The sequence below is a fragment of the Notamacropus eugenii genome, chromosome 5 (assembly GCF_028372415.1).
Source record: "Notamacropus eugenii isolate mMacEug1 chromosome 5, mMacEug1.pri_v2, whole genome shotgun sequence".
In the NCBI taxonomy this organism is placed as follows: Eukaryota; Metazoa; Chordata; class Mammalia; order Diprotodontia; family Macropodidae; genus Notamacropus; species Notamacropus eugenii.
Genome location: NC_092876.1, coordinates 343,868,666 through 343,893,350, shown reverse-complemented (window position 1 = coordinate 343,893,350; position 24,685 = coordinate 343,868,666). Strand labels below are relative to the sequence as shown.

The 24,685-nt window shown below is 39.9% G+C and overlaps 2 protein-coding genes across 16 annotated transcripts in view; one reads left to right on the top strand and one right to left on the bottom strand.

The window, feature by feature from the left end:
- IQCB1 (IQ motif containing B1) overlaps positions 1 to 6,532 on the top strand; it is a 53,750-nt gene extending 47,218 nt beyond the window's left edge. For all 9 annotated transcript variants that reach the window (XM_072613846.1, XM_072613850.1, XM_072613852.1 and 6 more), the window contains 3 exons: positions 3,334 to 3,465; positions 4,772 to 4,928; positions 6,010 to 6,532. In XM_072613846.1, coding sequence (XP_072469947.1) covers positions 3,334 to 3,465; positions 4,772 to 4,928; positions 6,010 to 6,239 — 519 coding nt within the window. In that variant the 3' untranslated portion in view covers positions 6,240 to 6,532. The remainder of the gene's footprint in view (positions 1 to 3,333; positions 3,466 to 4,771; positions 4,929 to 6,009) is intronic.
- Positions 497 to 24,685, bottom strand: part of LOC140506556 (tafazzin) — a 60,267-nt gene continuing 36,078 nt past the window's right edge. For 5 of the 7 annotated variants that reach the window (XM_072613859.1, XM_072613861.1, XM_072613862.1 and 2 more), the window contains one exon: positions 13,943 to 16,874. In XM_072613859.1, coding sequence (XP_072469960.1) covers positions 14,349 to 15,437 — 1,089 coding nt within the window. In that variant the 5' untranslated portion in view covers positions 15,438 to 16,874 and the 3' untranslated portion in view covers positions 13,943 to 14,348. Of the gene's footprint in view, positions 3,195 to 8,487; positions 8,564 to 13,942; positions 16,875 to 19,184; positions 21,788 to 24,685 lie in introns of those variants that run through there. The other 2 variants (XR_011967972.1, XM_072613863.1) reach the window with 2 other exon arrangements.

The window sequence follows — 24,685 nt, the reverse complement described above, 5'->3', positions numbered from 1 at the left end:
AGGCTGAGTAGTGGTCAATAAATCTTCCAGTTGGTACCCTTTCTCATCACAGTGCCCTGGTATAGGTCTGAAACCTTTTCTTTCCCTGATAAACACTGGGGCTGGAGTGCTCAGTGGCTGTGCTCCTGGCCAGACCCTGTCCCCAGTTTCCACAAACTTCTCAGTCTTCCTATGCTGACCTGAGCTAGAAAAATGATTTACTGTGACTTTTTCTTGGCTTTTTCCATCAGAATTCAATCTGGTGCTTTTTCTAGATCTCTTTGGAGGTTGTTGTTGTGTTTGTCCTTTGTTCTTGAAGAGGACCATGAATGACATAAAGATGATGACATGACTTGCAGTTGACTTTGATTTGAGTGAAGGAGGGCTCTGTAAGGTCACCAGCCTCACTTTCTCCTCCAGAGCCCATCTGGGTCCAGTGGCTAGATTATCCATCAGGATGCCTGGAGATGGCCTAGGATACAATAGGAGACCCAGGCCCTTTTAGGCTAAGGTCTTTTCAGATTCTCACTTTGAGTGACATAATACCCATTCAGAGAATAGGTCTCTTTAAGTAGTTATTCAAGGGATAGCCCCTTTAATAAAAAAAGAAAAATCAGACTTGGAGAGGAAGACTCCAAGGGTTCCTGGCCAAAAGAGAAAAGTTACTTTTCAGTATTTACATTACATAACATTATATTATGTTACATACATTATATAATAGTACATTACATTACATTACATGCTATTTAGTATTTACATTACATAAATACATAGTATTTACATTCACTCTGTATGGGCATTATCTCACTCAAAGTGAATAGCGTTATCTCACACTAAAGTGAGAACCTGAAAAGACCTTAGTCTAAAAAGGCTTGGGTCTCTGTTGCATCCTGGGCCATCTCCAATCATTTTGATGAATATCTGACCACTGGACCCAGATGACTCTGGAGGAGAAAGTGAGACCTTACACAGCCCTCACTCAAATCAAAATCCTGTCATCATCTCCCTGAGGTCAGTTCCTCTTCTAGAACAAAGGACAAGACAACCTGTGAGTGAGTAGCAACTCCTGTCTTCCTCTCCCCTTCCCCTCCTTCCTCTCCCTTTGACTATTTATTTGTTGGGGAATGGCTCTTCTTATATATTGAACAAGTTCCCTTTGTATCTTGGATAATAAATCTTTATCAGTGAAGTTTGTTGTGAACATTTTTCCCCAGTTGACTTTCCCTTCTAGTTCTAACTGCATGTTTTTGTTTATATGAATAAGCTCCAAATGTATATATAACCCAAATACAAAAGAACATGTGAACAGATTAGAAAAGATTAAGAGTTACCTTTCACCACTATAGATAGTGGGACAATTCTTGACTAAACAAGAAATGGAGATGACTATAACATTGGAAAACTCTTGCACAAACAAAATCGTACTATGTCTTAAATATTATCTTCAGTTCAAGGTACCACATTTTAAGAAGGACATCAATATATTGTAGTACCTCCAGATAAGGGTGACAGCATGATGAAGCACCTTCATAAGAGTAGTCAGTAAGTATATTTTATGATCCAGAAGTGAAGTTGCCCTGGAGGGCACACCACTAAGACTAAAAGAAAGAAGGATGTCTGGCAATTTCCTTAGCCCCCAAAAGTAACTTGAATCACTATTTCCTCTGTTGGGGAAAGAGTGGAAAAACTGGCAAGTTGCATGGAACTTTCTGCTACCCACTGCTCAGGAGCTAAGTTATAAGGCAGCTAGCTGTTATACGGCCCTATGTTATATTAAAAGAGAAAAGAAAATGGATTGATGAATCATAGAATTCACAATTGTAATGGACACCAGAGGGCATCTACATGCCTTCTACATCAGGCCCTACAAATAGCCACAAGTCTCTGAAGGCTTGCCAAGGTAGGCAAATCATGACCCTCTTGGTCACAATCACAGAGGCAGAAGGAAGAGGAAAGAAAAAAAGGAGAAGATACAGGGAGGAAATGGCAAAAGAACAAAAGTACAAGGAGTTTACAAATAAAAGTGTGGAAGTGGAAGAAGCCAAGGCAGCATAGAACAGTGTATAGAGTAAGAGTACTCAACTCATTCAGGAAGACCTGACTTCAGATGCCTTGGGCATGTCACATAACTTCTGTTTCTCAATTTCTCTAGAATAAGAGGGTTGAACTTAATGGCATAAGATCCTTTCTAGCTCTAAATCTATGATCCCATGTTACAATGGTGGCCAGTGGCCACTATAGGATATTTAGTCATCATTTTGTAATATCCTGTCCTCAGGAACACAGGTTGTTTCATTGGTAGGCACAACTGAACATCCAGTCGACACTCATAAGGAATCTAATTCATTTTTAATTAATATTTATTGAGCACCTATTGTGTTCAAGGCACAGCTTGTCAAGAGTTGAATGGAGAGTAAAATTGAACTAGTATCTTCCTGAGTTCCAGGTTTGACTCTGAACTTTCTAGGCATATTACTTTAGGGTATTTTGTTTGTTTTTACCAACTTTATTGTTTCTAAGAAGTTGTTGAGTATTGATTTGTTGATTCCCCCCCTGCACTATTAAAGAATTAGATATTTCTCTTGGCATAGCTTAAGGTTAATAAATTTTACGTAATCCAACATTATCAGTTTGAAGCCACTTATCTTTAAACTTAGATAAGCAAAAATTGTGCTTCTCTGAAGTGAAGTTCTGAAATGATTAACTTTCCAATTGATTTTCCTTTTTGTGTTTTAATAGTATTTTTCTCTCAGTTACATGTCAAGAAAATTTTTAGCATTCATTTTTACAAGATTTTGAGTTTTGAATTTTCCTCCCTTCCCTCCTCTCTTCTGAAAATGGTAGGTAGTTTGACATAGTTTATACATGTGCTATCATATAAGAAATATTTCTGTCTTAGTTACAGTTGTGAAAGAAGAAACAGATTTTAAAAATACAAGAAAGAATAAAGTAAGTGAAAAAAATACTCTTAAATCTATATTCAGAGTCAATCAGTTCTCTATCTGGATATGGAGAGCATTTTCTTGACTTTCCTTTTTTAATTCCCTCCTTTTATCTGTTGCTTTTGTTCACATTTAAGAAGAGAAATACAGAGGGGAGGTTCTGTCTGGTTGTCAGTGCACGAAGATGAGCAGTAGCGCCTTTATCACTATTTGTGTAAAACTAGTACCACCAACATGTCTTGTGTTTTTTCTACCCATCCTTTGTTGTCTCACCTGTAAGAAAGAAGTACAGAACTTTTGTGGATCAAGAAAGATAATTTATTGTGATATCATATAGCTTCATTGAAAGCTTCATAAGTAACTGTCACAAGGAAAGGAGAAAACTATAGATTTTCCTTTCATTCACTTTTAGGCTCTTAAATTCTTAAAAAAATGCCAAAAGAAAAAGAAAATATCTTATTCTTGGCAAGGACTCCCAGAACTTACTGATGCACGTAGAATGGAACTGAAGCAGCATGTGGACAATTACATCCAACGGCACTCAGTAAGTGGGTTCCTGTCATGGGAATTCTTATTGAAATGATTAGTTTGTGTTATAGATAACAATGAAAAGATCATACATGCAGTGTTTCACAGTTATAAGAAGACATATACATGGCATAATTAAAAATATACATTTGTGTTTCTTGTGAATGTGGATTGCATTTTGTTACTTTAGGATCACCTTTAGTGTGTATGTATAGTCTCTTAATATTCTTCACCAGTGCAGGCAAGCGTTAATTCCAATAATTTAAAACCATTATTAATGGTCATCTCATCTGTTCCAATTCCAACATGTTCCCATTCCCTATGACATGAAAAATTGTTAAATAAAGCAGGACTATTGTTGCAAACCAAATAGAGGATGCCACAGCTGTGTAAAAACCATCCATTGCAGAAAGTATCCTTCCTTCACTCACCAAAGAGCCTTTCCTGGGGATGACTGTCCCTATGCAAAGTTACTAGTCCTGTTCTGGGTTCACCTTGTTTGGGAGAATTTGACCTGAACGTGTGCCTGATCTCCTTTCTGCCTAGATTTCAGTAATAAGGAACACACAGGTAAGCTGTGAGTTGGGTACATCTAGAAAGTCAACCAGCGCAAAAATTGTATATGTTATGGACCATCTATAGAAATGTCTATTTGAGGAGAAGCATACCTATTAGCCTCCATTTCTCAGTTTATTAAATTCAGTATCTTCTGTGTAAGAAGGCAATTGAATATAAAGTATATTTTAGAAACATTTTCATTTGAAAATTCAGATAAAATAAAAAGAGTTCTGACCCTTTAAGGATTACCTGTCAGATAACTAAAAAGCCAGGCTTTCCAAGATAGCTTACTGGCCAAGGATTCTAAATAGCTGTGGTTTTACTATGCTCCTGCAAGCAATCAATCTCTAAGTTGTGCTGATAACTACATGAGAAATAATAACTAAAGTGTTTTTCTGAAAGGCACATACAGATGTTATAGTAAAAGCTGTGTTATCTAGCACTTTATCAATGGTAATAAGCATTGACTCTATTATTGTTACTCTAGATCTTTTATGATTTTTGCTGTCTTCTTTAAACTTCATCTCCTTACCAGTACCTGCTTTGCTACCTGTAAACTCACCTTACTTTGGCCCAAATTTTCATCCTATTTAAGATTTTAGGAAACTGTGGGTAAGCTTCTTAGAAAAGCAAGATGGAAATAGAATTAGGACGTTGAATTTACAAATATTAGAGAAAAACAGGTGTTCCATGGCCTTTAAATTTAGATGAGAGAGAAATTAGTACATATACTCTCATGATTAGTATTTTTTATCTTTCTCCAGGGCTCTGAAATGTCAGATGTGGCCAGCAGGGAACTCCACACCCAGGCTCAAGAGCGACTGGGGCACTACTTCTTAGGGAGGGCCCTGGAAGAGCGAGCTCAGCAGCGAAGGGAGGCTTTGCAAGCACAAATCAGCACCAACATTGAGCAGCTGATGAGTAAGTGCTGAATTCCATGTATGTGTATTTTCTATAGTCAACAAATTCTGTAGGCCTTGTCAGGTCAAAAATCATAGAAAAGGACCATTTACTAATTACATATCTAGTCCACCCACCTGTGCCCAAGAATGGTTTTACTTAGAACTTCCTTCAGGAAGGAAGATTGCACACACTTAATCCCTCTTTATTCCCTATCTTCTATCATTTAAGCCTATCACAATTCTTTCTGCCTTAGAGATACCAATGCCTATTGACTCTCTAAGGCTTTTTCCCTTTTAGTATAGCCTTTTTGTTATTTCTAAGTAGTGATTAAGGTTAATAATAACATCATCTTAAATTTGTTATCACTTTATGGCTTGCAAGCCATATTTACATGCATTTTCTCATTTGATCATCATGACAGCCCTATTGGAGTAGACAGCACAAATGGTGAGTGATCCAATCCATGACCTACAGTGTTTCACCTGACTCTAGGGACCTTGCTTTTAATATGTATGATGGAAAGGTTCATTATCTTCTGCTTAATGTCTCTTACTTACTGTTTTGACCAATTGGGATTGAGGTAACAATAACATAACAAGATAGGTTATGTTTTCTTTTTAGTTGTTACTGTTCTCAAAAGAAATCAACTTTTTAAAAAATTTACAAAATTCTACAATCTGTCTTAGTATATGGCCTAGATCATTCAAGTAGACAGTTCTTTTTTTCAAAATGATAACATGAACCCATAATATATATCTCTTCCAAACAAGTAGATATCACCCATAGGTGAGAGTGGTGGTCACTTGGTATATTGTTATAGTTTGCATAGAATTCAGACCATTGTTTTCCCAAGTTCTTAGTTGATGGGAACAGGATTCTTGGGGACTCATAGATTTGGAGCAGAAAGGTACATTATAGTCCAACCATCCCTTCCTCCCATTCCCCCATTTTGCAGATAAAGAAATTGAGATTTGGGGAGTGGGGTTAGTGACTTGCCCAGGAACTAAGAAAGAATCTAAGGCAATATTTGAACCCAGGTCCTCTTTATTCCAATTCCAAGGCCTTAACTACTGTACCATATGCTTCTCTTTTATTACAGGTGCACCACATCTGAAGGAGACTACAGGACAGGAGCCTGAACTCTTCATAAGCAGGTCTCGTCCTGTGGCCACCAGAGCCAAGCAGGCCCATCTTGCTACACTAATAGAGAGACAAGCACCTTGGTGGAAGAAACTTGGGGATGAAATTGGGGATGAAGAAGTTATCTCAAAGGAGGCTCTAAATATAGATTTGGGAGCACTATTTATTGGTGGAAGTAAATCTCCTTAGGAACTAGACTGGGCACCAATCTTAGAGGTGTTACATTATAAGGACTGCATTCTTGTTAGGGCTATCAGTCATCACCATTGGATATGCTAAGAGATTTGCATAATCCATGGGTCTCTATGGCCTCACTTCCCTGCTCCCCCTCAGATAAGGCTGATTCTGTATTTTAGGAGATAGTTAATTTCTACCTCTTGACCCTTTATCTTCTCCCTTTTCATTTCATTTCATTTCTACATTATGAATACTAAGATAACTTGGAACTTTTGCTGTGAAAATAAACATGGATTGATACTGTATGTGCAGAGCTGGGCAGGGCAATGATTTTTTTTTTAGCATTATACTTTTTTAGTAATTGTTCTGAAAGATTTGACATATCAGTCATTTTTCAGTTCTGTTATTTGAAATTCCTAGCTTTTCATTAAAGATAGCCATTTAGGAAATTAAATAGTTTTCTAGATTTTTGTAGAATAGCCACACATATTTCTCATTTTCTTCAAATGATTGCTTTTTTTATACTTAACAGTTCAAGACAGATAGTAGATTCTCAGACTAGGCTTTGGTTGATGGTATAGCTAGTACAATAGGCAGTTATTTTCTCAGCCACACTATATACATTTGAAAACCTGTTCAGGGAGACAGTTTGCAGTTCTCTCAGCCTAAAAGGCACCTGAATTCTTGTTGGCTTTCAGAGAAGGTGTGTGTCTGTGTCTGTGTGTGTCTGTGTCTGTGTGTGTGTTGAAACCACTTTAGCACTTTTTTAAAAAAATCCTTGCTAACATCATTTATTAGATGTATTAGCAAAACACTATACCTTTTTTTAAACTTGTGATTTAGAAATCATGTTCCTATGGTTTAAACATGCTTGCCACTAAATAATTTTGCATCTTTTTGGAAACTAAAATTTATTATTATAAAATGGATTGAGAATGAGATAAAGTTTTCTAAGAAAATAAATTATTTTTAAAATACATAACTTATATAATTACTCCGTAAGTGATATCCCAATAGAAATATCATTTAGAACAGTAGTGGCATACTCAGATAGAAACAGATGCCTGCAGGCCACATATTGATTTAAAAATCAAGTGAACAGCTATGTTGCACTGTATTTTTATTTACTTATTTATTTAAACATTTCCCAATTACATTTTAATCTGGTTCAGGCTAGACTTGGGTGTTTTGCAGGCAAAGCAGCCTGCTGGCCCTGAGTTTGATATCTCTGATACAGTAGTTATTTTATTCTTTCATTCAAATGTCTACTAACTCTGCTAAAAGGGGCAGGTAGGTGGTGCAGTGGATGGAGCACCAGTGCAGGAGTCAGGAGGACCTGAGTTCAAATCTCACCTCAGACACTTGACACTCACTAGCTGTGTGACCTTGGGCAACTCACTTAACCCCAGCCTCATTCTGGGTAATCTCCAGTCATCCTGATGAATATTTGGTCACTGGATTCTGATGGCTCTGGAGGAGAAGTGAGGCTGGTGACCTGCACAGCCCTCCCTCACTCAAAACAAAGTCAAGTGCAAGTCATGTCATTATTTCTCTGATGGCATGGTCTTCTTCAGCAATGAAGGATGAACATGCAACTCTGCTAAAAGCTCTGAGATACAAAGATAAATAAGACATAATTCCTGTCCTCAAAAAACTTAAACTCAAATATAATATTTCAAATAAATGTCAGATTTGTGCTCAAAATGGGAGCATTTAGTGTTTCTAATAATCAGTATTACCTAAAATTCTCTGATATCCTCTTGAAGATATACTCTGTCTTATGTTAAAACTGCTTCCCTTCATCAAAAGTCTTTTAAGAACATCTGTTTTGTATGGCCTGGGTCTTTCTGTGTCTCATATCATCACAGCTTACATTAGAGCTAAGTAAAGAATTACAATCTTTGCTAAGAAAAGTTAAGTAGACAGTTGTAGCTAAGATAGAAGGAAACCATGGAGTCCAAGTGAAGCATCCTATTAGGCTTTAATAATATCAACGTGACTAAGTCTTGGAGAATAGTTTTAGGATTCTGACTCCCAAAATTGAGGGTGAATTAAACAGTGTTAGTTATTGAAAGGGAGTTAAATTAATTGGTGATCCATAACAGGTAAGGATCAATAAGAAAGATTCTGAATTGTATCCTTGAATTCTTCTTTAAAATTCTACTCATGTTTTTTTTCACCTTTAATGTTTGTACTTAACTATTTTAATAAAGAATTTTATTTTTGATAATGAAAACGTAATTAAGTGACCATTCCATACCAGTAGGAAGCTTGGCTCATTGGACAATCATACCATAACCAAGATGCCTTGAGACGGTGAATTTTAGTCAAAATAACTAAAAGGAAAGAAATTGTTTGTTAGATGCTAAGCTTCTAAATGTGAATATTAACATGATAATTCATCTAATGTTTTATGTTCCTCTTACCTGAAAAGTTCAAAATCAGGTGTAACTAGAAACTTTGTGTACATCAAACCTGGCCATACCCTTCACAGAATTTGCCAGACCTGAAATAGGGTTATCGCAAAACTGAACTGTGTCCCCAAAGATGAAAGATGGAAAAGAGCAAGATGTGTAAGAAAGAGCAAGTACTCATTAGGAGAAGATAGAAGCATCAGATTGAATTATACTATAATGCTTATTGAATATAGCTGTGCATTCTTTAAATTCCCCCATTCTCACATTCAGATGTTTTGCTACAATAACTTTTCTTAGCTAGGTGGAGACAAATAGCCAAATGAGATCATTAGAATCAAAGTAGTCTCAGAGGCTTTCGTGTGCAGCCTTAATTGCTGTTAAGAACATTCCTTGTATTTCCAAGGATATTAATTCTGTATGTTTCTGCTCAGTCTCTAATTCCTTGTGCTTGTGATTATGGGGTCCATTGGTTTTATTGAACTGCTTTTGGTTTTGTTGTTGTTGTTACAACCGAAAGGGGAAGATACAGGGATAATATTTAATAATGTTTATAAAGCACTTAGCACAATTCGGGGCACATTCATAAATGCTTGTTCTTTTCCCTCAAATGCTGGACTGAAGCAAGGATTTTCATTATTACTGTAATTATTTGACAGTTCTAAAAATGCTATCTTTAGCAATAAAGAAGACAAAAGGGAATAGCATTGACAAAAAGGAGGCAAAAGTATTTCTGTGAATGACATGAGTGATTTACTTAGAAAACCTAAGGGAAGTAGGAAAAAAATAAGATTATAAGTAGCATCTTTAAACAAACAGTGTACAAAATCCTCAAAAATCATACCAATATGATAAAAAAAAAAACCCAACAGGGAAATAATTTAAAGCAGCAAAATGCATCAAAAGAATTATTGACCAAGATACGTTTAAAACATTGAATACAATTTTAAAACAATTTTCATGGAAATAAAAATATGAATAATTGGAGAGATAATCAATGATTATGGCAGAACATGCTAATTCACACAAAAATACTTAATCTACAAGTTTTACACTATATCCTTCAAGTTACCACTGGAGTGTTTTATAGGTAGACAAAATAACAAAAGGTGGAATATATTAAGGGAAACTGAAAAATAAATGTAGGAAGCAGGCATAACATTCCAGATAGAAAATTATACCACAAAGCAGTAATTATCAAAATTATCTATTACTGGATAGAAAAAAATTGATTAGACTGTTCCTCTAGGCCACATGAGTTCTCGAAATTCACCAAAATAAGAATTATTCATGAGATCACGTAATTTTAGCTGCATCTTTTGGCCAAGATATCAGTGAGTTCGACAAGGTAACAGAAGGTTAATCCCTGCTTTGCTCATTCAATACACCTTGGTCTATCATTCCCCATTGCTTTGGCAGGACAGCAAAACCTGGCCCACAGGTTTGTGTTCTGGAATTCTCTTTGTACTACTTCAGTCTCAGCGAACATACCCTGACTCTGCCCTCATTCCAGGCAACAAACAGAAGACCACAATCCAGTGCAGAAAGGCAAAGATAATAATGCATCCTTCTCAGATCATAGTGCAATAAAAATTATATGTAATAAAAGGCCATGGAAAGATAGACCAAAAATTAATTGGAAACTAAATAATCTCATCCTAAAGAATGAGTGGGTTAAACAACAAATCATAGAAACAATCAACAACTGCATTCAAGAGAATAACGATAATGAGAAAAAAAACCGAACAGAAGACCGCAACACTGCCCATCCTCTCCCCTATGTGAAGGTGAGGGGACATATAGGAAAGGAAAGCATTTCTACCTGGGATGGTGATATTCTATAGTATCGCTCAGCCAGAGAACTCAAAACAACAACAACAAAAACAGAACTGGAACAGTGCCAGCTTATGTATGGCACTGTACCAAGAAAGGAGACTGGCATCTAGCTGGAGCCAGCTCTGCTCTCCCAAAAGTCATCTGAGGCAACAACTAAGGCTGATTAAAAATGGCTCCCTAATGCTTCTGGTAGCATATACAAACTACTGTTTGGCACTCAAAGCCTAATAACCTAGTCCCCTCCTACCTTTCTAGTCTTCTAACACCCTATTCCCTGATACATACTTTTTACTTCCTCCAAACAAGACACTGCACTTCTCAGATCTGGGCATTCTCTTCGGCTGTACTCCGTACCTGGAACACTCTCCTCTGCTCTGACTTGACCTCCTTGGCTCCCTTGAAGTCCCAACTAAAATCTCTCCTTCTGCAGAAAGTCTTCCCCATATCCTCTTAATTCTGGTGCCTTCTGGCTGTTCATTATTTCCTATTTGCGCTGTATAAAGTTTGCTTTGCATATATGTTTGCTTGTTGTCTCCCCATTATACTGTAAGCTCCTTGAGGACAGGGACTTTTACCTCTTTTTGTATCCTTAGCACTTAGCTCAGTACCTGGCACATAGTAGGTGCTTGATGTTTATTGATTGAATTCCTGGATGTGGGAATGTGGGAGGTGGCTGATACACCTTTAAGGTAAGGAGGGGATGGGGAAGTCCACCATCAGAATAGGAGTCAACAGAATATAAGGAAGTGAGAAACTGGAGAATACAAGAAAGTGAGCAAAAGGGGAATGAACCTAAGGGAAAAAGACAAAAATCACTGGGGGAAGGAAAGAGTTAAAAACTTTGAACAAAATTCAGTAGAGAAGATAATAAGGGAAGATGGCCATCAGGTATCTAAAATGAGTTCAAACAGTTCTAAGTAAATATTACAAGACAAAGAAAACTGAACCAACACCTGATGAAGCAGAACATGTAGATGCCCAGAAGTTCATGAATCCACACAAGAGTGTTCCTGAATGGTTCAAGAAAAAAATACGAATTGGGAAAGCAGATTTTTATGGCTTGCACAGCAGAAATAATTAGAATAGAAAAACTTTAGTCCACAGTGGTTAGTTTCTCCAAAGAAGTGAAAGAGAAACATTGTATTCAGAATGCAAATTACATAAGATAGGACAGTCTGGAAGAAGGGAAGCGAACAATGTTAAAAGAATACAATCTCTATACAAGCAAAACTTTAAATATTGAAGACAAGATGCTTGAAGACATTTTAAAGATCCTAGATCTTCCAGAAGAACACAAGTCAAAAAATTGGAGCACCACAATGCAAGAAACACCACAAGTTCTGAACAAATAACCAAAGGAATCCATAGATCACCCCAGAAAGGGGAAAAACCTTAGTGCAAACTCCCAACACACATAGTAATTAGATTTAACAATTCCAATGACAAGCAACAAATTCTTCTAGTGACCAGGAGAAACATTCAAATATAAAGAAAAAGAAATGTGTATAACAAGACTATTATGCACCCACCAGAAACCACAGAAGGGGAATGGAACAGTATATTCCAAAAAACAAAAAAACCTCAAGATGCAACCCAAAGTAACATATTTTGTAAAGCTGAGCCTAATCAATGAAAAATTATTGAGTTCAATAAATGAGAGGCATTTGAAATACTTCTACAATAATCAATTTTTAAACAGCCCAGGCAAAAGAAACACAAGAAAATAAATACAACTACTAAAGAAAACATAAGTAAAAACAATAAAATATGCCATCTTTAGAAACTATTAAAAAACTAGAGATAAAGATATATATGGGATTAGAAAAAACAACTGAAGTCTGATAGAGATATTTCAAAAAGGACAAAATTATATAAAGATAAAAGTAGAACTTAACAGAAGTTATAGACAAACAGATCTAAAACACTGTGGACTTAATTTCCCTACTCCACCTTACCCCTCTCACACCCTCAATCAATGTTTTTTGGTTTTGGTTTTTTTGGGGGGGAGGGGACCTAAATTGCAAGAATGGGAGGGTTAATAAAAGAGGGAAGGGGAGTTAGGAGATAGAGAGGAATGAGTGACCTACTCTTAAGTAAAATAAGAAAACAATTAGAGACAGAAAAAAGTTATAAGAAAATGGGTGAAGTGGCAAAGGGAAAGATTGAAAAGAGGAAATCTTGATTCAGTGGTGGGAGCAGGTCTTTCTGAAGAGTACTCCCATGAGGGAAGAGATATATTCTGTATTAGGACAAGGGAACTTTACAGTGGGATTAACCTGCAGAAATGTGATGCTCAGAGAAATCACTGAACTATTTCTGGAAAAGTGTACACTCAGGATAAAAGAACCAGCATCCAGAAAGGTGAGGGCATGTACCCAGAGAAGAGGCTTTGTGGCAAACAGGGGAACTGGAGAATGGTGGTGTCCTTTACTAATAGGGAAGTTGCGAATTGGTTTGGATGTCAATTACCTAAACATTATGCCTGTGGATGAAATGACAAAGGAAGGGAATTACTTTCTACCAGTCAGCTTCTTCTCAGCCTCCTTTTGTAAAATTACTATCCAGGTCTTCCTCCTAAAAATGCAGTGTATCCAGTGGTTCTATCTGGGCCTTCTTGACACTCAGGAGTGCTATTAGTTTTTATGGACTCAACAATCATCTCTGTTTTGATGACTCAAATCTACATGGCCAAAAACTCCTTATCTTTCTTCCTAAACATTTTTTTTTTATAACTTCCTTATTTCTATCAACCATACCACCATCCTTTCAGTTACCCAGGTTCATGAACTCTGTCATCTTCACCACTTTCATATCTAAGCAATTGCCAAGTTTTGTCTGTTTTAACTCCACATCTCTTTTCTGTTCCCTTCCTTCTGTTCTTTTTTTTTTTTTAACTTTTAACATTTATTTTCACACAATTTTGGGTTACAAATTTTCTCCCCTTTTATCCCCTCCCCCCCCCCTCCAGACCCAAGCTTTCTAATTGCCCCTGTGACCTATCTGCTCTCTCCTCTCTCCTCCCTCCCTGCCCTTGTCTCCATCTTCTCTTTTGTCCTGTAGGGCCAGATAGCTTTCTTGACCCCTTAACCTGTATTTCTTGTTACCCAGTGGTAAGAACATTACATTTGGTCCTAACACTTTGAGTTCCAACTTCTTTAGCTCCCTCCCTCTCCACCCCTTCCCCTTGGAAGACAGGCAATTCAATATAGGCCATATCTGTTTAGTTTTGCAAATGATTTCCATACTAGTTGTGTTGTATAGGACTAACTATATTTCCCTCCCTCCTATCCTGTCCCCCATTACTTCTATTTTCTTATGGTCCTTTCCCTCCCCATGAGTGTCGACCTCGTATTGCATTCTCCTCCCCATGCCCTCCCCTCTATCCTCCCCCCCACCCTGCTTGTGCCCCTGTCCCCCACTCTCCTGTATTATGAGATAGGTTTTCCTATCAAAATGAGTGTGCATTATATTCTTTCCTTTAGTGGAATGTGATGAGAGTAGACCTCATGTTTTTCTCTTGCCTCCCCTCTTTATCCAACCACTAATAAGTCTTTTGCTTGCCTCTTTTATGAGAGATAATTTGCCCCATATAACTTCTCCCTTTCTCCTCCCAATATATTTCTCTCTCACTGCTTGATTTCATTTTTTTTTTTAAGATATGATCCCATCCTCTTCAATTCACTCTGTGCACTCTGTCTCTATGTATGTGTGCGTGTGTGCATGTGTGTGTGTGTATACTCCCACCCAGTACCCAGATACTGAAATGTTTCAAGAGTTCCAAATATTGTCTTTCCATGTAGGAATGTAAACAGTTCAACTTTAGTAAGTCCCTTATGACTTCTCTTTGCTGTTCACCTTTTCATGGTTCTCTTCATTCTTGTGTTAGAAAGTCAAATTTTCTTTCCAGCTCTGGTCTTTTCATCAGGAAAATTTGAAAGTCCTCTATTTCATTGAAAGACCATTTTTTCTCCTGAAGTATTATACTCAGTTTTGCTGGGTAGGTGATTCTTGGCTTCAGTCCTAGTTCCTTTGACTTCTGGAATATCCTATTCCATTCCCTTCTATCCCTCAATGTAGAGGGTGCCAGATCTTGTGCTATCCTGATTGTATTTCCACAATACTTGAATTGTTTCTTTCTAGCTACTTGCAATATTTTCTCTTTCACCTGGGAATTCTGGAATTTGGCCACAATGCTCCTAGGAGTTTCTCTTTTTGGATCTCTTTCATGCGGTGTTCTGCGGATTCCTTGAATATTTATTTTGCCTTCTGGTTCTAGAATCTCAGGGCAGTTTTCCTTGATAATTTCATGGAAGATGATGTCTAGGCTCTTCTTTTGATCATGGTTTTCAGGTAGTCCCAGAATTTTTACATTGTCTCTCCTGATTCTATTTTCCAGGTCAGTTGTTTTTCCAATAAGAGATTTCACATTATCTTCCATTTTTCGAATCTGCGTGGTATGTTCTGAGATATCTGTCTTTCTCATAAAGTCCTTAGCGTCCATCTGTACCATTCCAGTTTTGAAAGATCTATTTTCTTCAGTGAGCTTTTGAATCTCCTTTTCCATTTGGTTAATTCTGCTTTTGAAAGCATTCTTCTCCTCATTGGCCCCTTGCACCTCCCTTGCCAACTGAGTTAGGCTAGTTCTCAAGGTGCCAATTTCTTCAAGATTTTTTTGGTTCTCCTTTAGCAGGGAGCTGATCTGTTTTTCATGCTTCTCCCTCATCCCTCTCATTTCCCTTCCCAGTCTTTCCTCCACCTCTCTAACTTGATTTTCAAAATTCCTCTTGAGCTCTTCCATGGCCCGAGCCCATTGGGTGGGCTGGGACACAGAATCCTCGATTTCTGTGTCTTTGCCTGATGGCAAGCATTGTTCCTCCCCATCAGAAAGGAAGGGAGGAAGTGTCTTTTCTCCAAGAAAATACCCTTCAATAGTTTTATTTCTTTTCCCTTTTCTGGGCATTCTCCCCAACCAGTGACCTGACCTCTGAATGTTCTCCTCACACCCACCTCGCCTCCTGGTGCTCCCAGCCAGCGTTTGGGGACTGAGATTCAAATGCTGCTTCCCGCCTTAGGGTTTTTGGCGGGGGCAGGGCTGCTATTCAGTGTGAGAATTAAGTTCAGGTGGTCAGGGGCAGGGCCGCCTCTCTGGCTCAGTTCCCTCAGAAGGTTTATGCACAGACCTTCCACAATGGATCCAGGCTCCCGCCCATTTGGGAAGCCCCTGTCTGTAGCCGCCTCTCAGCTTCTATCTCCTGGGGGGGCCCGAGCCATGGGGGCACCCCACTCCCCTCTCAACCCGCCAAAGAGACTCTCTTACCTACCCCCGTCAGTCACCTGTTGGTGGGGGGGCTTGTGCGGCCGCTGGAGATCCTGTCTCTGGAGTCTTCTCAGATCTGTGCCTCTCAGAGCCACGGCCGCTGCAGGTCCGGGCTGGGCTCCGCGTCTGCAGCGCGACAGACCTTTTGCGAGAGGTTTGCAGGTCTCTCCGGAACAGAAATCTCCCTCGCTCCAATATTCCGTGGTCTCTGGGTGCAGAATTCGCCCTGGGTTGGTCCCCTCTAGCCATTCTGTGGTTTGTGGGTTCGGAGCTATGTGTATGTGCGTCTTTCTACTTCGCCATCTTGGCTCCGCCCTCCCTTCCTTCTGTTCTTAAGGCTGGCTGCCCTAGTTCATCATGTGTCTTCTGGGTTATAATATCCACCTAACTGGCCTCCCTGCATCCAGACTCTTCCCTCTCCAATCTAAGCTCCACCCAGTGCCAAATTGGTTTTCCTAATGCATAGGAATAACAATGTCACCCTGAAGAAACTTCAGGAGACCCCAATTGCCCATAAGATAAAACACAAAATCCTGTTTGGCATTTAAAGCCTTTTGCAGTCTGGTTCCAATCTGTTTGTTCAGACTAATTTCCCCCTTTGTGTACTCTACACTCTTGCCAAACAGGCATACTTGCTTCTAGAACATTCATGACATTCCATCTCCTGCTACCCTCATGTCTGGAATGCTCCTTTTCCTCACTCCTCTCTCTATGAATTTACTACTGCCAAGCAGCTCAAGGCCTAGCTCCCAGGGTCCTTCACAAAACATTTTGTGATTTCCCCTGTTGCTAGTGGTCTCCCTTCCCTAAAATTCTCTCGTGTTCCTTTCCATGCATTTTGAACTTTGTGTACACATTGTTCCTCTTTCTTCCCCCTTCTTGCTGTAGTAGCAAATAAGATCCTTACGAGCATGAACTGTTTTATTTTTGTCTTCATATTCCCACTGCGTAGCACAGTGTCAGGAACATAAAAAGTGCTTGAAAAATGCTTGTTGAATTCAATTGAATCGAAAATAATCCACAGTTACAAACCAAGTCATTCACAGAACCAACCTCTTCCTGAGAACATAGAAATGTGTACTGTGGAAAAAAAAAAAGAGAAGATGGAATTCTAAGAGGTATATTGAGAATTATGGTGATAAGAGATGGTAGGAGGGGAGTGAGGTATCGAAATGGGTGCCTAAGTTTTTCCTTTCCTATTCTCTGTGCTTCACTTCATATCTCTATCATTTTTTATGCTTCATTCCTCTCACATCTGTCTCCTACTATGTCTCATAACCTTGTACCCTCTTCTTAACAGTCCATTATTCTCTTTCCTTTCTTCTTTATTCTCAAAAGAGACCAGTTAGAACTTAATAAGGGAAAGTCACTTTTTCAGAGAGGTCATATATAGTCATTTGCATTTTTTCAATATTTTCAAAGTGTCTGCACATTTACTCTCTCATTTTAGGCACAAAACATATTTCTGTAGTGGATAGGGCAAGGATCATGGGATCACAGATTAATAGTTGAGAGGGACCTTGGAGATTATCTGATCCAACATCCCTCTTTTTACATATGAGAAAACTGTGTCCCAGAAAGGAAGAAATGGCTTGCTCAATCTCATAAAGCTAGCAGATTATGATTTCTGAAAACTCAAGCATGAGGAGGTTGAGACTCTACAGAGACCCTTGCTGGAATAATACTAAAAGAAAGTTCCCTAACTTTCAAGCTAGGGCTCACAAGATCTCACAATCTCCAGAACTACATCCAAGTTTCAAAGTTGCTGCATCTCTTGGCTCCTATTCCTTTCTTTCCTATTCCTATTCACTATCTCTTTTCTTTTCATCTCCCTCCTCCAATTTGCTTCCTCACTCTCCCTCTCATCTGTAGTGATGCTCACTACAGATGAACCATTCCCAGATGAACCCCTTTCATTGACTTCATGGTTCAGCACCTGCCAACCAATCAGCAAGTCCCCAAGTTCTTTTAGCAGCCATCCTCTTCCCCACCCATCCCCTTCCTTTCCAAAGTTTCCATGGTGATGGGAAAACCAAGGGTTGCTTCCATGCCTGGGGAGGAGGTGGGAAGGGACTTACTATTGTCTGTTACAAAAAGAGCAGACCTCCATGCAGACATAAATGGAGAGAAGCAAACATGCAGTAGCATAAAGGAAAAGAGAAAAGCTAACAGAAACAGACAGGTAAAGAGAGAACAGGAACAGAATAAGGTGATTTGTGTATGAGGTGATAGTAAGGAAGTCTGAATGGAGATTCTGAGTGGAGGCGAGAATGGGGATGCATATTGTTGTTCTACCTCTAGTTTTTGTTGCTGTTGCTATAGGACCTGGTGGCATGAAACTAGGATAAGGCTTGATTTCTGCAGAAGAATCAAGGTATGAACTACATCTCATCCCTAGCCTTCTGCTTCCCAAGCAGGCATTTCCTCCACCCCATCCCTGTAGTTAGTGTTACCACCCCCCCCACACCTCCTTATGCCCCTCCTTTTTTCCTTCCCCTCTCTCTGCACTCCTAAGAACTGGGAATGAGCATTGGGCCATTAGCCCTCTGCCTCTTCTCCCCTGTCTGTTAAGTACTCAAGCCTACTTGGTAGAAACTCAGGCTGGGAAATTGGACTGGCATCTCTTGTATTGTTTTCATTTGGAGGGCTGTGCATGGGGGTTGCTGATAATCAACAGAAGTACCAATCCCTGAAGTGGGGTTAGGGACTTTGGAGCTTGGAACAGAGTAAGATAGGCCAGAAGACAACTGAGGCAGCCTTCAGGAGCTTAGAGAGTGAATGCAGTTCAAGCTGAATGGGAAAATCGCAAAAAACAATGAAGAATAAGCACAAATTGCCTCTCTCTGTTCTTATTCTCCTTTCTTTCTTGTTTCTGCTTTTCTTTCTCTATTTCTAGGAAGGTGAGGGGTCTCTACTTAAAGGGATGGAGGTGGTTCTCTATGCTTTATATTGGGTTTTTTTTAACCTTTTTTGTATCATGATCCCCTTGGCACTCTGACAAAGCCTATGGACTCCTCAGAATAATGTTTTTAAATGCATAAACTACATAGGACTACAAAGAAAATCAATTATATTGAAAAGAGTTGTCAAAAAATGTTTCTTTTAAGTTCCCAGACCTCAGGTTAAGAACTCTTGCCTTGGGTGGTATGAGCTAGATCCTGTGTGAGCCTTGCTAAACTGAAAGACAAAGACCTAGGTAATCTCTGCAGAGCCCCTGTGTTGTGGAGTGGATTGAAACCCAGGCATGATGGGATAAGGGAAATCCCTAAAGAACGAAGAAGATATGGCACTGAGAGGCTACATCAAGAGGGAAGGTCTGTGGCAATATTGTCTTAGTTCATAAGTTCTCCCTTTTACCAAGGGCAGATGTAGAGAAAAGCACAGAGAAAGTTTGCGAATGATCAGTAACTGTGTATTTGACAGGCATGGAAGAGGCTGTCACAATTTAATAACAAGGATACCTCATGTTTGTCTGGCCCTTGTCAGTCTTCAGGGCTTACATAGTCATCATTTCACCCCACCTCCATTTATTTATTTATTTATTTATTTATTAGGTGGAACCATGACACAGACACAGACTTTATTTTTAACAATCTATTAAAAACCATACAGGCTTAAAAGAGAAGACAGTGGGGAAAGGTCACCGCAGCCTTGTGGTGGGCAGGGAGAGGAGTAATGTTCCCTCCTCTGGACCAGACAAGAGCCCCTTGGGATGAAAAGGAACATCACTCTACTCCCAGCCCCTACTATGTGCAGCTCTGGTTCCCACTCTCCTTAGAAGCCAGGGGGACTGGGGCCAGGAGACTGTCTCCCTGCGCTTACCGTGCCTTACCTCAACCAAACTTGGTCGCAGGGAAAGAGGGAAAAGTGAAAGTTTTCTGGGGACATCTAGAACTAGCCTGTTTCTTCCTTATATATGAAAATATATGCCTCAAGATTTCAAGATTATTCCATGATTTTATATATGGGCAAAGGTATTCCTACCAACTCAGATCACAATCCCAGTAGACCATCATTATGACTGTTAAGATCCTCTCAAATCTAAGTCTTTCTTAGATCCTGTGACCTTCTGACTACCCATCCCAGCACTCCCCAGTCTCCACTGCTAGCAGAGTAGAATGCAAAATAGAATCTCATATTAAAAAATGGAAAGGCAACAATTTTCCTAGCCTCATCTCATCCAGGCTATGGGAACTCCAAAGAAGGTTCCTAGGCTTTCACTGTCCCATAAGCATATGTGAATGTTCCAGTTAAAACAGGAACTTTGAGCCGGCATTTCAAGGGAGTAGGGAGGCAACTATAATGTGTCCCCAGGGCAGCTAAATGTTGCCCAATAGAGCAAAGGCAAAGTAGACATTCTGAGTCTAGGGGCACCCTGACTAGGACACTGCTTTCTTCCCCACCCCACTACCCGCAGTGAGCCTCATAACTGTCCCACTCCTTCCAGGCCACTATTTCATTGATTTGCACCAGCGACCGCAGAAAAAAGTTTTGGCACACAGTAAAAGGGACTGCTGCTCTATCTAGAAAAACAGAAGGGAGGGAACTCCCACTGGGGAGCCCAGAAAAGGATGATCCAAGGTGAAACCTATGGTCTAAAAAGCATAAAACCAAAGCCCTCACCGACATTTCCTGGTTGACTGTCCTCTCCCAACCCCAATATATATTCCCCCATGCACTTGGCTGGGGTGAGATACTAGTGTCTGGAAAGGAAGCGGCCCATTCCTGGCTCCCCATGCATACTTCACCTCTTTACCCAAGGCACTAGATGCTCAGAGCTGCCATCAGGAGAGTGGGACTGGAGGGAGAGAGGGGGTGCTCTCAGCTCTTGAGGCATGAGCATGGAACTTTCCCCTGAAGAGCATGGAAGACAAGGAGAAGGCCATCCTGGCAGGTTGGAGTGGTGTGGGAGAGTCTTTGGCTGGGCAGGAGCCTCCCCAGCAATCAGCTCAGGCCATGGGAGCCCCCAGGCTACCTCAGGGGTAATGGAGTAATTCTGCCTGTGCCTTCAGGCTCTGAAATTCATCCTGGATAAAGTCTGTCAGGGCTTTGCGCATCTCCACTGCGGACTTATTCTCAGCTCGGAGACGTTCAAGAACGGGCAGGGCATGGAATGGCTTCCCAATGAGCACGGTGATTTTCTGTCCACATCTAGGAAAATAGGGTGGAGCGTTTGGAAGCACATCACTCATTCCAATGTGCCAGAGTGGAAGGATGATGGGGTTGAGGTGACACTCAGCAACCAGGCGCCCTATTCCCCACTTGAAACGAAGAAATTCCTGGCTCATGTTCACTTTTCCTTCAGGGAAGATGTGGACCCAGTCCCCACTGTTCAGTTTCTCCAAGATAAAGTCCATCCCTTTCTGGTAGACGCCATCCCCTCGGCATACAGGGACACACTTTCCCAGACTGAAGAAATGAGAATGCAGCTCCTTGGTGAAACATATATCTGCAGCTGCTGGGGTCCACCTCATCAGCCTCAGGTTCCAGATATGGCGGAGTTTCAGAATCCCCCAGAGGTGTGGGTCATCCATGCAGGACTGGTGATTGGAGACAGTGATTAGCGGTGTGCCAGGATCTCGATTCTCGATCAGTTCGTACAGCACCTCCTTGTTGTACACATTAAGGCGGTTCATGTACTTGGTCCAGAAGCAGCTGTAGGTACCCACAAGACCCAGGATCACACTGCTGGCCAGAGTCCAAGACAGAGGAGGCACCGAGGGGAAAGGCCATTTCACATTCAGGGGCATCTTCCCATGTCCAACGTAGAGACGGTTTCAGCTGCCTGATCAAGGTGCTGGCCAGTGGGCACGTGCTACTGGGATGCAAGAGCTTCCTCTGCCCTTTTTATCATGAACCTCACGACCGCCGGCTCGGCTGGCCCGGAGCGCTCGGACCTCCGAGCAAGGACAGAAACAGGTCGCGACCGCAGCTGCCGTACTGCCCGCATCTCAGGCCACATTCGCCCGCTTCGCCCCACTCTTATAACAGTCCTGTGAGGTAGGCAGGGCAAGTAATATTACACTCATAATACAGATCAGGAGATTTAAGACTTAGGTATTTCAGGGATTAAGATCTATTTGTTTTGCAGGTGACAAAGGGCAAAGTACATCCTTCTCAAAATTTGGCCTGTGCACACAGTATGTCTATCTATTTCAGTTCAGGGAATGATTGGGCTTGACACGTGAATGACGCAAAACACCTTCTGAGATCTGATCAATTTCAGGTCACAAATTGAATAAGTAATAAAACTATGTTATTTTCCAGAGTGAAAAGGCTACTGGACCATATTTTAGGAATATGACATACCAACGTTGAGAAGCAATCTTTCTTCTATGCCAGGGATATTAGATTCTATTTAAAGTATTGTGCAGTTTTATTAGTAATTTTAAAGGGTATATGAAAAAACTAGAGAGGATCAAGAGAGCAGGAAATCAGTAATGATGAAAAGATTGACAAATAAATCATGTCATGTAAGAAAAGGCTCAAGGAACTAAGATTATTCAGTCTGAACAAAAGAAAGGGAACTTAGTACAGAAATAAGTGAGGGAATTACTCAGTGATGGGGCAGTTAAGTGGTGAAGTGGATAAAATGCTGGCCCTGGAGTCAGGAAGACTCCTCTTCCTGAGTTTAAATCTGACCTTAGACACTTACTAGCTGTGTGACCTGGGCAAGTCACTTAACCCTGCTTGCCTCAGTTTCCTCATCTGTCAAATGAGCTGGAGAAGGAAATGGCAAATCACTCCAATATCGTTGCCAAGAAAATCCCAAATGGGGTCATGAAGAGTTGGGTAGGACTGAAATGACTGAACAACAACAATTTGGTAAATTGGTAAGGGAATAATCTATCGTCAAGTATAATATCTGAAGAATTATCATAAAGAGGACACTGACCAACTTGTTCTTTCCAAACTAGAATAGAAGCAATTTTCCTTGAACTCTGGTCTTCTGATCCCAAATCTTTCCTTGTTCCATCACCATCACACTACACTGCCTTAAATTAGACATAAGAATTTCCCTAACTCTAAAAATGAATCAATAGTGAAAGATGCTACCTGGAATACCTCTGTGACTCTTGTCCTCTAAAAATAGGATAAGCAGCTATCTCTTTTGGATAGTTTAAACAGTCCCGTGCTTGTAGGCAGGGACCTAGGTCAGATGTTCTTATGAAGTCCAATTCATCTCAATGATTGTTAGTCTCCACCACCAACTGTGTGACCTTGAATATAAATTTAATGTGCATTATAATGAAGAGTGTCTTGGGTGATATTTATGTTTGTGGAAAAAGAAAAAATAGCTACTAGCAAGGCATATCTCTAGACTATGTATTATTTTTTTATATGTCCCACACAAACCTGAGCCATATTAGGTTAATAAGCTATAAATTTATTAATAAGAAAATAAAATACTTTAAAGAATCTAGTCAAAATAGGAATTCTACATAAATGTTCAGTAATGTTTTTCGAGGTCTCTGCTAACACTGCAAATACTCCTTGTCAATTTGGCAGGAACTATTCAATCACATTTTAATTTCTAATGGCCTTCAGGACCCTGAACCTTGAATTCAGCTGTTTGGGCAGTAACATATGGTAATAGTATTTGCCTTTAGTTCTAAAAGGGTGGTTGTCCTTGAATTTCACAGAAATTCAAATGTTAGTGCTAATTAAAGACCATAGAGATCAACTAGCCTAACCTTACTGATATGAGCTAAAACAGGTTAGATTCACTAGACTCTGAGTTCCTTGAAGGCAGGGACTATCTTTTGTCCTTCGTTGTATCCCTGGCACTTAGCACAATGTCTGACACATAGCAGATGTTTAATAAATATTTCTTGACTATACTTACAGCCAGTAAGTGGATTTGTTTGAACGTACTTCAGTTGTTGCTGATCATTGTACTTTCAATCATTGTACTTTCCTTAAATTATCTTCCTATATTCTGAAATGCTTAGCAGTCCAACTCACTTCAATGTTTTCTTTACCATCCTTTTCTCTACCCCAAACGCTACTGATGAATATTCAAACATTTCAGCCTTCCAGTTCATCAACCTCTTCAACTTCCATAACTGATAATTCTATACTACTTAGCCACCTTCAGGGCTGTCACACCTTATATTTCATTATCATTTAAAATGCACCACTTCTATGATCTTGAATAGTAAAATTTCATTCTCTCATCATAATCTTCTCTCCTTCCATCTCTTCCTCTGCCTAACTCCTCTGAATTCTGTTGTTCTGGTTTCAGGTCTTTATCCATAATCTGTACTGCAATCTTTCCGCTCCTTCCAGTTTTTCCAGTCTATCACCTCTGTTCTGGCCTCCCTTTTCTCCCTTCACAGTCTTGACAATCCATCTATGTACTATTCTCCAACCTTGAATCTCTTTCTCCCTTGTACTTTCCCTATTTATGTGCTGCCAGTCCTCAGCTCTGGATTACCTCCTCTATCTGCCTTCTTCACAAGTGCTAAAGGAAATCACACCACAATTCCAAATGGGTCTACTACAAGTTTACATTATTACATTACATTTACAATCTCAACTGGGCTCTCAATGAGTGAACTTCACAAATATTATCTTGTTTAATCCTCACAAGAACCCTGGGAAGAAGGTGCCGTTATTATTCCCATTTTTTAGGTTGAGGAAACGGAGGCAGACAGTGGTTAAATGACTTGCCCTGGCTCACACAGTTTAGGTCTAAGAGCAGACTTGAATTTAGGATGACTGACTCAAGGTCCAGTTTTCTATCCAATGTGCTACCTAGAGGCTTTTCTCATGAGATGTTCATGTTACTCCTCTACTCAAAAACCTTCACTGGCTGCTTGTTGCCCCTAGGATAAAAAACAGATTTCTCAGCTTATCATTTACAGCCTACCAGTTTACCTTTTTTATTT